Source organism: Pelophylax lessonae (assembly GCF_965119305.1).
Source record: "Pelophylax lessonae genome assembly, chromosome: 2".
Taxonomy (NCBI): domain Eukaryota; kingdom Metazoa; phylum Chordata; class Amphibia; order Anura; family Ranidae; genus Pelophylax; species Pelophylax lessonae.
The window spans coordinates 294,133,255-294,145,726 of record NC_138769.1 but is presented as its reverse complement, the minus strand read 5'-3'; the positions used below and the strand labels follow the sequence as shown (position 1 = coordinate 294,145,726).

The 12,472-nt window shown below is 45.7% G+C and overlaps 1 protein-coding gene across 1 annotated transcript in view; it reads right to left on the bottom strand.

The window, feature by feature from the left end:
* LOC309548065 (putative chitinase 10) overlaps nucleotides 1-12,472 on the bottom strand; it is a 107,109-nt gene that overhangs the window by 8,724 nt on the left and 85,913 nt on the right. Inside the window, exon 23 of the mRNA XM_082248034.1 lies at nucleotides 8,148-8,330. Within this exon, the coding sequence (XP_082104160.1) occupies nucleotides 8,148-8,330 (183 nt within the window). The remainder of the gene's footprint in view (nucleotides 1-8,147; nucleotides 8,331-12,472) is intronic.

The following is a 12,472-nucleotide window of genomic DNA, read 5'->3' as shown; positions in this document are numbered from 1 at the left end:
ATCAACCCCCAGGATCAGTAATAACCTGTTCCACAACATATGGCAGGGCTTTGTGGAGCAGTATGGACACCCCCCTGGAATAGGAGGAATAAGTGTCATGAAACCCTTGCTTCACCCAGGCACGTTTGAGAGCCAGCACCTTAGCACCTGTCAAATGAGTTTCTTGTAAGAACAAAACCGTGGGCTTATGTGCTGTCAAATATTTAAACATCAAGGACCGTTTGACTCTGTCATTTAACCCCCGCACATTCCATGAAATAAGTTTAACCCATTATACACCAGCAACTTACATGATAACATAACAGGATGAAAAAAAGAGCACAGTAGAGTTACCTATTCAGACGAGCGGGATTGCACCTCAGGGGGGACCCACGAGGAGAGAGAAACCAATGACGATGGACAAATACACAGGGACCGAGCAGACTGAAAAACAAAAACAAAAAAAGAAAAAACCTGGCACAGGGACGTGCCCAACAGCAAACTCCCGACTGACTAGCATCACCCCAACAACTAGCTAGACAGTTTAGACCCCAAACAAGGAAACAGTAGTCAACTGAACTACAGAGTTCTCAGGGAAGCCCCGAGGTGCGTCCGTATCTGGGCAGTGGACTCAACTCAGCAGCAACCCAAAAACCCAAAAACAACCCAAGGAGGAGGGGGTGATCCTCAAGGGCTCCGATGAATCAGAAAATGTTCCAGCATCCAAACAAAAAGTATGAAGTGAAACAAAGTGCGAAGAAATCATGAGGGGGGAGGGAGGGATAGATGCGTGGCAGGAGAAGGGTTCCAGTTTCCAGCCACAGGGAGAGAGGATACAAGTCAGCCCCCCCGTCCGTCAAACAGCCTGGTGGGCATAACACTTGCAAGGGGACAGGCAGCAACACCTGTCCCCAAGAGTCGGGGGGGGGGGAGGCAGGGCAAAAGACACTAGTGCAACCAAAGCTGGAAGAGATCCAAAAAGCAGTACAGGAACACTCAGCTATAAAAGTATTAGGGCAAGGCCATGATCCAAGCATCTGCATCCTCAGGGGTATCAAAGAACTTCACAGAGCCCTGGTGTTGCACTCTGAGACGGCTGGGATAAAGCATGGAGTATTTGATTTCCCGCTCCTGGAGTCTGCGGCGGACATCTGTGAATGTTCTCCTCTTCTTCTGCAGCTCCGCGGAGAAGTCCGGGTATAGGTGAACCACAGAATTTTCAAACGGGAGGGTGGAATGTTTCCTGGCCTCACTTAGGATGCGGTCCCGGTCCCTATAATTGAGAAACCGTGCCAGGAACAGCCTGGGAGGGGCGCCAGGCTCTCCCCGACCCGTGGGGACCCGATGGGCCCTTTCCACCACATAAGTAGGGGAAACATCCGTAATAGAGAGTAAGGATTTGAAAAAGGTTTCAGAAAATTCCGCAGGGCGATCAACTTCAGCCCCCTCAGGCAGGCCCAGCACCCGGACGTTGTTCCTCCTCTGGCAGTTCTCAGCATCATCTGCCTTTGCCAGGAGCATGGCAACAGTCTGCTGCAGGGAGTGGAGTGATTGTGTATGCTGGGTAGATGCATTCTCCGTGGCAGAGATCCTGGTCTCAGTCTCGGTCAGCCTGCCCCGAATCTTATCAAGGTCAGCCCGGATGAAATTACATTTTTCAGCTAGGCGATCTATGCGAGCCAAAAGGGAGGTCTTACTGTGTTTGATGGCCGTGAGAATCATTGCAGTGTCGCTGGCCTGCGCCGCTGGCGCCAGGAATGAGGAGGCAGATGGATCCGCAGACATCTCCAGCGTGTCTAGCAGTGTGCGGAGCCATTCCAAGATGGTGTCGGGACACAAGGCCTGGGGGGGATCCGGTTTCTTTTTCAGCACCGCCGCGGAGGATTTAGACTTCGAAAGCAACCCCAAGTGTACCCCAGGTGGACCGGGAAGGCAGGGCACCGCAAGTAAGTGAAAATCACCGCTGGATACAGGATGAGAGGTAAGGATGGCACAGGATTCATCGGAGCTCTTGCAACACACGTCTAGCTCGCTCTACATCCGGACACGCCCCCCCAAGTATGAAGATATTCAATGGTGCCTTTGTCAAGCAGCTTCAAGCAGTACAAAATGTCTTGGTAGTCTGAGAGGCAAGGATAGCAAGGTGTTCAAAGTATGGCAGTAAATCACATTTTTTGCAAAACGGCACTGTGTTACTTTAACTGACAATTGCGCGGTCGTGCGACACTGTACCCCAAAGAAATTGATGTCCTTTTTTCCACAAATAGAGCTTTCTTTTGGTGGTATTTGATCACCTCTGTGATTTTTATTTTTTGCGCTATAAAACAAAAAAAGAGCAACAATTGTGAAAAAAAAAACAATATTTCTCTTTCGTTCATTGACAAACATAGCTCCATATCTTCTTGACCCTTGGGTTTAAGCTGTCTCCTACAGGAGTAGGACACTAGGTGGAAAAAAGGTTGACTACGCCTATAGGGCAGTCCCAGGGGGTATACTCCCACTTCCTGCTATAGGTCTTCAGTTTTTTTTTTCTTTTTCTGCCTAGTCAGGAGCATGGACCTAGTTCCTTGCTGGGATCTCTGGTTCTAGCATTTTTTCCTATTTAAACTGAATTTTTCTTCTTTTATTATTTTCTTTTCCTGTGAGAACTGAAATCAATTCAGTTCCTGTGAGAACTACAATAATTTTCTGGACTGGGCGACAGACTGGATATCCTAGATCTTTACGGTCTTCCTAGTCTGGCCAGCGAGTGCGACCCGACCTAAGCTCCACGCTAGGTTTGCCGCAACATATCCTCACTGGACGGGGGGCTGGCCAGCGAGTTAAATGATTCACGAGGACGCATAGCCCTTGTCCCGACCTGTGTCACAGCATGCCTTTGGCCCACTGCACCCCCATTCCAAGATGGTGAGGTGGTCTGCCTGGAGTGGTGCCCACCTGGTTCCATGATGTTGTAAGTAGTGTCCCCCCTCCCTTTGTGGTCTTTTGGGGTGGACGTGGGCCCCTCCCTGGGATTGTCAGATCCCCAGGTTCCCCTCCATCCACCCAGTCCCTCTAAATAGTCAAGGTTGGTCTTTTAACCTCTAACTCATCCCCACCCCCTCACCAGGTGAGGTAGGAGCTGGCTTTGCCACATGCTCCAGAAGGGGGGGGGTTGGATGTGGTTGTTGCTGACCGGGCTAACCGGGTTGCACAATGGGGGGTTTTTGAGTGAGTTCCCTGCCTCCTGGGGGTTGGTGACTGGGGCAGAGATGTTCTTTGGGCTCGCTTCAGCAGTTGTTGGGCTGGGGGAGCGGATGTTTTTATCATCCGTGGGTAAGCGCCTCACGCAGCCGGGCCAAAAATTTAGGCCGCAGCTTTGCGGCCTACTCGTGGCTGACGGACCAAGCTGTCAGAGCGACAGACCAAGGTGCCTGAGATTCTGACCAAGCTGTCCGAGCTGCTAACCAAGCTGCCCAAGCTGCTAACCAAGCTGTCCGAGCTGCTGATCAAGCTGACAGAGCTGCCGACGGGCATGTGCCTCATGCGGCCAGATCAGGCCAAAAATTCAGGCCGCGGCTTTGTGGCCTACTCGCAGCGGACTGACCAAGCTGTCCGAGCTGCTGACCAAGTTGTCCGAGCTACTGACCAAGCGGATAGAGCTGCTGACGGGCATCCGCCTTCCCCCCCCCTTGCTGCCCTGGGTGGTCGACTGGGTGCCCTCAAAATACTTGCCCACTCGGCCGCTTTGGGCGCCGCCATTGAGGGGCGGCCTTAGTGAGTTTAGTTGAAGCACCCAACTCTCTGCCTGGGCATCTGCCAGACTGTGGATCTGGGCAATTGCGGCTGGGCCTCCACTGAAATGTCTTGAATGGAGTCAATTCATACGGTAGTGGCATCTCTACATCAGGGGGATCTTCTGGCCTCTATTGATCTAACGGACGCTTACCTTCATATTCCGATATATGTCTGTCATCCACGTTTCCTTGGTTAAGGTCTCACCTTAACCCCTCGGGTTTTTGCAAGTGTTGGCCCCCAGTATTGGCATTGTTGTGCCAGCGGGGGGATTGCGGTACTGGAGTAGCTGGAAGATCATCTTCTGCGAGCAGAGTCTCTGGCTGCTCTGAAGGACAACCGGGGTATTACTGTGTGGACTCTGCAGGAGTTTGGTTAAAAATTAAATTCCCAGGTATTGGCTCTGGTTCCGTCCACCTAGTTGGACTATCTGGATCTGTTCTGGACTCAGCCAGGGTGTTCCTCCCATGGGACGAGTTTCAAAATCTGTCCACATGAGGCCTCTGCAAAGTGAGATTCTTGCCATGTGGGGTAAGAATCCACCGTCTCTAGACAATCTGATTCTGTTGAGCCGGAGTATGAGAGGGTCCCTGATTCAGTGGCTTCACTCTCCGGTGCTAACAGGGCAAATCTTCCTTCCCCTGTACTGAAGGATGGTCACCATGAATGCCAGCCTGTCTGAGTGAGGTGGTGTTTTTTGGCACGGATTGTGCTCAGGTGGTCTGGACTCTGGAAGAATCCAGACTACTGATCAATATACTGGACATTTTTTCCGGAGGTGTTTCATCAGTTGTGTTTTCCGTGGAGAACTCCCGAGGTGGTCCTGTTGGCCTCTCGTCTCAACAGGAAGGTGCTTGGGTTTGTGGCACGGTCTCGGGATCCTCTGGCCGATGCCACAGACTTACTGGTGGCTCCTTTGGGACCGATATCATCTGATATACAGTATGTCTTTCCTCGTTAGGATATGTATGGAGAGAAAGGGTCTATAAATTTACTGGCACCTCCCCGGAGTCAATTGGAAATAGTAAAAGTTTACCAGGTTGGTAAATAAATCTACCAGAGCCTGGAGATGGGGATTTAAATGTGCCTATATTCCAGAGGTAAAAATCAATACTGACAGTCTTTCCTCTTCTAAAGCCTCCTGCCAAGATTCCTGCACTGGCTCCAGGCAGAAGGGATTATGCCCATCCTAGTGGCTCCAGACTGGCCTCGGGTACTATCATGTGCCAGGTTAGGCCTTGGTGGGGTTTTTTCATTGTCCTTTGGCTATGCTTTCTGTGGTTCACACCTTTGTTCAGGGGATTCGCCACTTGGCTCCCCCAGTGCAGTCTTCATTGCCCTCGTGGGATCTCAACTTGGTGCTGTCAGTTCTTCAGAAACCGCTGCTGGAAAATATTTATGAGATTCCTCTGCTTACATTGTCCCAGAAGGTAGCCTTCTTGGTGGCTTTTTCTTCTGCACGTAGGGTGTCGGAGCTGGCAGCTTGTCTTGTCGTTCACCTTGATAGTTTTTCGTAGATAAAGTGGTGCTTCCTCCCTGCCAGTTGTTCCTTCCTAAGGTCGTCTCTGGTTTCCATTTAAATAAAGTGATTGTGTTACCTTCCTTGTGTCCTAAGCCTAAGCGCCCTAAAGAGATTGCCTTACATTCTTTTGATGTAGTTCGGGCAATCAGGGTGTACCTGGCAGCGACTGAGTAGTTCCGAAAATCGGATTCCCTATTTATCCTTATGGATGGACCCTATAAGGGGGTGGCTGCATCTGCTGCGACCATTTCCATATGGATAAGGCAGACGATGGTGCAGGCCTATTCCATTAAGGGTCAGGATCCTCCTTTTCCTCTTAAGGCGCATTCTACAAGGGTGCTTAGTGCCTCTTGGGCCTTCCGTCATCAGGCGTCAGTGGTGCAGGTTTGCAAGGCGGCCATCTGGTCGTCCGTGCACACTTTCACAAAATTTTATAAGGTGGATGTGTTGGCATGCTTCCTTTGGCCGCAAGGGTTTGCAGGGCGCTGTTGGAAAGGATTAGTTCTCTTTCAGGGTGTACTTTTTTGTTAGGTGAGCTCCAGTTGTTCCTGGTTGAGCTCCTGTTTACCCGATTGGCTACGTTTAGCCTGTAGGAAGTATGTTCATTACTGTGTTCCTCCCACCCCTCATGTTGACACTGGTTTGGGACGTCCCAAGGGTGAAGCAGATATGGAGCTGTGTCCATCAATGAACGAAAGAGAAAACTGGACTTTTGCCTTGCCGTAAAATCCTTTTCTTTGATGTTCATTGATGGACACAGTACCCGCCCCTCTATTAAGTTGGGTTATATGTTTTTCTGACACTGCTTGTTACAAAACTGAAGACCTATAGCAGGAAGTGGGAGTATACCCCCTGGGACTGCCCTATAGGCGTAGTCAAACTTTTGCCCACCTAGTGTCCTACTCCTTTATGGGGCAGCATAAACCCAAGGGTCAAAAAGATATGAAGCTGTGTCCGTCAATGAACATTAGAGAAAAGGATTTTACGGTAAGACAAAAATCCACTTTCTGCTATAAAACATTCCCAATTAAAAAAAAAAAAAAAATTAATATTACGTTACATTATTTTAGGCCAATATGTATTCTGCTACATATTTTTGGTAAAAAAAAAGTTCACAAAAAAGTTATTGCGTCTACAAACTAGGGTAAAGATTTGTGTCATTTCTATTTATTTTCTTTTTTTTACTAGTACAGTAAAACCTTGGTTTGAGAGTAACTTGGTTTGAGAGCGCTTTGCAAGACAAGCAAATTTTTAAAAGAAATTTTGACTTGATATACAAGCGATGTCTTGATATACAAGTAGCGTCATGTATAAAAAAGAAGAGAGGAGCCTCTAAAGTGTAGCAATATGGTTACATTTAATGAAGGTTTAACATTTAGCAACTCACATGGTTGATGATTAGAACAGGCACATCTCAGTATGCAGGCATCCGGGGTAAAGCTGTCCACATAGACCATCCTCTGCACAGCCATCTTCATCATCCCTTCCCCGCTGCACTCCACAAGTGATTCAAAGCCTCACTTTCAGATCACTCTACTGCAGGCTATTCTTCCCGGTCACGATTGCAGACTGACAGTGGTGATAGCCGGTGGTTCAGAAGATGGTCTATGTGGACAGCTTTACCCCGGATGCCTGCATACTTAGATGTGCCTATTTTAATCATCAACCATGTGAGTTGCTAAATGTTGAACCTTCATTAAATGTAACCATATTGCTACACTTAAAGGAGCCTCTCATCTCTCTTATATTCTGTAGCTCTGCTAGATCTTGCTTCTAATCCCCTTGGGAAGGCTGCATATTGTGGATGGACATTTTAGGGTTACACAACCTATCACATTGCTATAATCTTTGTATATAGACTATAAACTGAAGGACTTGTGGAACGAATCATCTGAGTTTCCATTATTTCTTATGCGGAAATTCGCTTTGATATAAGAGTGCTTTGGATTACAAGCATGTTTCCAGAACGAATTATGCTCGCAATCCAAGGTTTTACTGTAATAGCAATAATCATCAATTTTTAGCTGGACTGCAACATTGCGGCGGACAGATCTGACACCTAACTGACATTTTTGACACTTTTGTGGCGACCAGTAACATTACTACAGTAATCAGTGCTAAAAGTATACACTGTTACTTTATTAATGACACTGACAGGGAAGGGGTTAACACCAGGGGCGATCAAAGGGTTAAATGTGTGCCTAGGGGGTACTTTTTAACTGTGTGGGGGTGGGCTCACTGGATGAACACAGGGATCCTGTGTTCCTAAATAGGAGGAACACAGGATTCCTGTGTTCATCACTGACAGAACAGCTGCATTGTTTACATCAGCAGATCAGTGTTTTGTCTTAATAGGGAGCGATTGCAGGTGCCAGGTGGACATCACGGCCGCTGGACCCACTGATTGGCTCCCCCTCGCGCCCACACTAACTGCTACACGAAGTGACGTACATGTACATCGTTTTGCGTAACAGAGCCAACCTGCCGTAGTATAACTACGACGGCTGGTCGGCAAGTGGTTAAATAAAATGTAGAAGCATTGTGTTTACATTCCTACGGAGTTCTATGGAGAAGGATTTTTTCAGATCCTAAAGTTGATGATGTAACTAACAGGTGGCTGCTCCACCCGCCAGTTGGTAAATGAATAAGCTAAAGGTAGACATAAGGGCTATAAATCTATAATGGAAATACCCTAATAAAAAATATAGAGTAGAAAGCAATCACATGACCGCCACTAGACAAAATAATTTCAGGCCAACTTTACAATATAATAATAATATTGATCATGAAGTGCCTACTGGAAATAAACAATAGTGTATCTACAAATAGACATTAACTCCATCATTTATGAGCAGCATTTCTTTAGTGATACCTCAAAGTATGCCCAGTATCCAGCCTCTTCAGTGTAAGGCCCAGGAGACCCAGCCCCAGCAATGGGGGCTCCAACATTTGTGTTTGATCCAGATAAAGTGAAAGAACGACCATAGGTAGGGAATCCCATGACGAGCTTCTCTGCTGGGGCGCCCTTTTTCTTCCAGTACTTCATTGCATATTCCTATTTGGAAAATATATAGCACATGAATTAGGTCAATTCATTTTCATTGGATTATGTTCTTGTTTGCTTATTTTGCAGACTAGTACGTTTTCATGCAAACATGCATCATTTGACAGCATTTCGAACTCGTATTGAGCCTCCTCATGACCAGGGATGCCATATGTGCATACATAAACACTTGCAAGAGCACCAGCATCACTAAAAATGTCCTCTAAAACTTTGTTTGATCTCCTGACTGCCTCGAAGCTAAAAAATGCAATTTAATAAGAGTACTGAATATACACTTAATCTTGTACATACTTGGAAAGCACTTATTTAATGATGACTCCCAGCTCCTGGAAGAATATCTATTATCCCAGATACCCCTGTTTGTACTTGGAGAGCTTTGCTCTGGCATCATAAAAGCTTTAAAAAAGCTGAACAAATGTTACTTTAAGGGCATTCCAAAGACTGTTACGCTAAAGACAAACTTTAAAAGGCCATTTATTTATTTATTTTTTTAATACATCTGTAAGTACGATTTCTTTAAATTAGAGAGGCACAGACAGCATCTTTTACTTTTTTTGGTTGCTGGCACATTGTTAGGATGACAAAAAGAATATTAATAAAGTAAACCTGCCAGTTAATCCTACAGAAACACAAAGGATTGCCTTTAATTACCGACCTCTGAAAATGCTAGTTGCTAGGTTGTAATGCCACTGACCAGTCACTGACCTAGAACAATTATGCAGATCAGGAAAGTGGGAGAGAACTTAGAAGTCTTTAACTGTACACTTGGGTCAATGGTTGCTCTGGGTCAATAACTCGGAGGACACAGCATAACAATCAGACAATTTTTAAATACAGACCCCAGCAACGGTAGCCTCTATGTTTTTTTCATGGCAGGTTTACTTAAAACCCTAGTATCTAAATACAATTCCTCGCTAATCTTACTCACAGACTAAGACAGCATTACTGAAACCACTTCTTATTCTTAAATTTATGTAAAAGATGAACTCCAGTCCTTCATTTCCACCAAATATAAATAACAGAAAATCTTATAATGGGAAGTTATGAAGTAACTATGCAAGACATACATTTTGGAGAGGAAATATATACATTAAAAAATTGCACTATGGGACTTTATAGGTGCCAAATAAAACTGTACCAGATAGTGGAGGGAATTCAACAAAGCTGCTGAACAACTTTTCTGGCATTAACCACTTCTGGACCAGAAGGATTTGCCCCATTAATGACCAGGCCATATTTTGCGATTCGGCACTGCGTTACTTTAACAGACAATTGCACGGTCATGCGACACTGTACTTAAATAAAATTGATGTTCTTTTTTTCCCCACAAATAGAGCTTTCTTTTGGTGGTATTTGATCACCTGTGCGATTTTTTTTTTGCGCTATAAACCAAAAAATAGCGACAATTCTGAAAACAAAACAATATTTTTCACAATCTGCTATATAACCGGTTGCCGACCGCCGCACGACTATATACTGCGGCGGTCAGCCCCGGCCAGGCAGAGTGACGTATCGGTACGTCACTCGCCTGTCACTGACTTGCGAGCCTATCGCGGGCGGGCGCGCGCCCGCCGAGGCGCGCGCCCGCCGCGGCTCGTTCACAGGCAAGTCAGTGCGTGTGACCGGCGGACTCGATGTCCGCCAGTCACACTGCGATCGCTCCTGTGAAGGGAGAAAGACAGAGCAGCTTGTGTAAACAAGCTGCCTGTCAGTTCTCCCTGTGTAAAAGTAAAGATCTGACCGTTCTACTATGTAGAACGGTTGATCTTTGCTTTTACACCAATAGGAATGTCCCTACACAGTAGAAAGCACGCCCCTAGGACACACTTAACCCCTCCCTGTCCAATAAAGTTAACCCCTTCCCTGCCAGTGTCATTTTTGCAGTAACAGTGCATATGTATAGCACTGATTACTGCAGTAATGTCACTGGTAACCCCAAAAGTGTCAAAAATGTCAGTCAAGGGTCCGATCTGTCCGCCGCAATGTCGCAGTACCGAAAGAAAATCGCAGATCGCCGCCATTACGCGTTAAAAAAAAAAACACCAAAAATGACAAAAATCTTTCTCTTTGTTAGTAAACGCGATAACTTTTGCGCAAACCAATCAAAATACGCTTTTTGCGATTTTTTTTACCAAACATAGGTAGCATAAAACAAATTGGCCGAAAAATGTTAAAAAATTTTGATTTTTACTTTTTTTTTGGGGGAATTTCATATAAAAAAATGTGAAAAATATTGTTATTTTTGCAAAATTTACGCTCTTTTTTTGTTTATAGCACGTGATCAAAAAATCGCACAGGTGATCAAATACCACCAAAAGAAAGCTCTGTTTGTGGGAAAAAAAGGACGTCAAATTCGTTTAGGTACAGCGTCGCACGACCGCGCAATTGTCCGTTAAAGTCACGCAGTAAAAAATCGCAAAAAAACCCCTGGTCCTTTAGCAGCCAAATCCTCCGGGGCTTAAGTGGTTAACACTCTCAAAAAAAAAATAAAAAATTAAAAATCAAAATGTTTTAACATTTTAGGGCAATTTATTTTCTGCTACATATTTTTGGTAAAAAAAAAATCGCAATAAGCGTATTTTGATTGGTTTGGGCAAAAGTTATCGTGTCTACTAACTACGGGAAAGATTTATGTCATTTTTATTGTTTTTTTTTTTTACTAGTAATGGCGGCGATCTGCGATTTTTAGCAGGACTGCGACATGGCGGTGGACAGATCAGACCCCCTAACTGACATTTTTGACACTTTTGGGGGTACCAGTGACATTACTACAATAATCAGTGTTAAAAATATGCACTGTTACTGTAATAATGACACTGGCAGGGAAGGAGTTAACATTGTGGGTGATCAAGGGGTTAAATGTGAGCCTAGGGGAGTGATTCTAATTATGGGTGGGCGTGGCTTCTGAAATTATCATAGAGACCTGTGATCCTATATTGAAGTATCACAGGGGCTCTATGATCATTGCAGGGAGAAGAACGGTCAGCTGTGTTTACAACAGCTGCTCGTCCTCTTCTCTCAGTGGGGAACGATCGCTGGCGTCAGGCAGCAATCGGAACCGCCTGACCCGTGCACTCACCCCCTAGATGCCTGCTCGCGACCGACGTAGACCTACGTCGATTTACGCAGCAGAGCCACATTGCCACAGTAAAAAGGCGGCGTTCGGTCGGGAACCGGTTAAAGTGGTTGTAAAAGCTGAAGTTTTTTTCACCTTTCTGCATTATATGCCGGAAGGTTAAGAACCTTCTGTGTGCTGCTGCCCCCCCCCCACAGCATTCCCTAATACTTTCCTGAGCTCCATCTCGATCCAGCGCACTCCCGGTTCTCTCTTTCTCCTCATTGGCTGAGACACAGCAGTGGAAGCCATTGGCTCCCGCTGCTTTCAATCGCAGCCAGTGAGGAGAGAGTCTTATAGACACACAGAGCGGGGCTCAGGAGCATGCACACACGAGTGTCCCCATTGCAAGTAGCTTGCTGTGGGGGCACTTGCCAAGAAGGCGGGGCCGGGAGCGCCGGCGCGAGTACCCAAGAAGAGGAGTATAAGGGCTGCTCTGTGCAAAACCAGTACATAGAGCAGGTAAGTATGACATGATTGTTATTTTTTTTTTAAACTAAGCCTTTAATGTTACCTCAGTTATTGTGCTGTGCCTAATTCAAAAAAACATCTGCAACAGTCTTGGTTCTGACAGAGACTTGTCTGCCAAATTCAAATTACTTCTACGTTGTGGCACGATACCTGCTCCAAATTAAAAAAAAATACAGACATATCTTACAAAAGTGGCTAATTAAGACCAACTTTCCTGTGGCAGGGACATACAGTACTTTGCAAAAGTGTCTCGCATGCGTTCTAAAAATGATGCAGAATGTGCCAAATTCAGGTACAAGTTCTAGACAGGTACATGAGCTTGATGCACGCTGTGCCACTTTCAGACTGTATGAGAGACACTTTCGCAAAATCTGTGTGCACCAGGCTTTATGAATTCCAGGGAATATTTGTATTAAATGTAATATTTAAAATATTACATTGTACTACAATTATTGTAAAGTGCAGTTCTTTTTAGCACATATAAAGGCCCACATAACCTTAGGCTACGCAAGGGTTTTTTACAGTAAGATCAATAGGATTGTGGAAC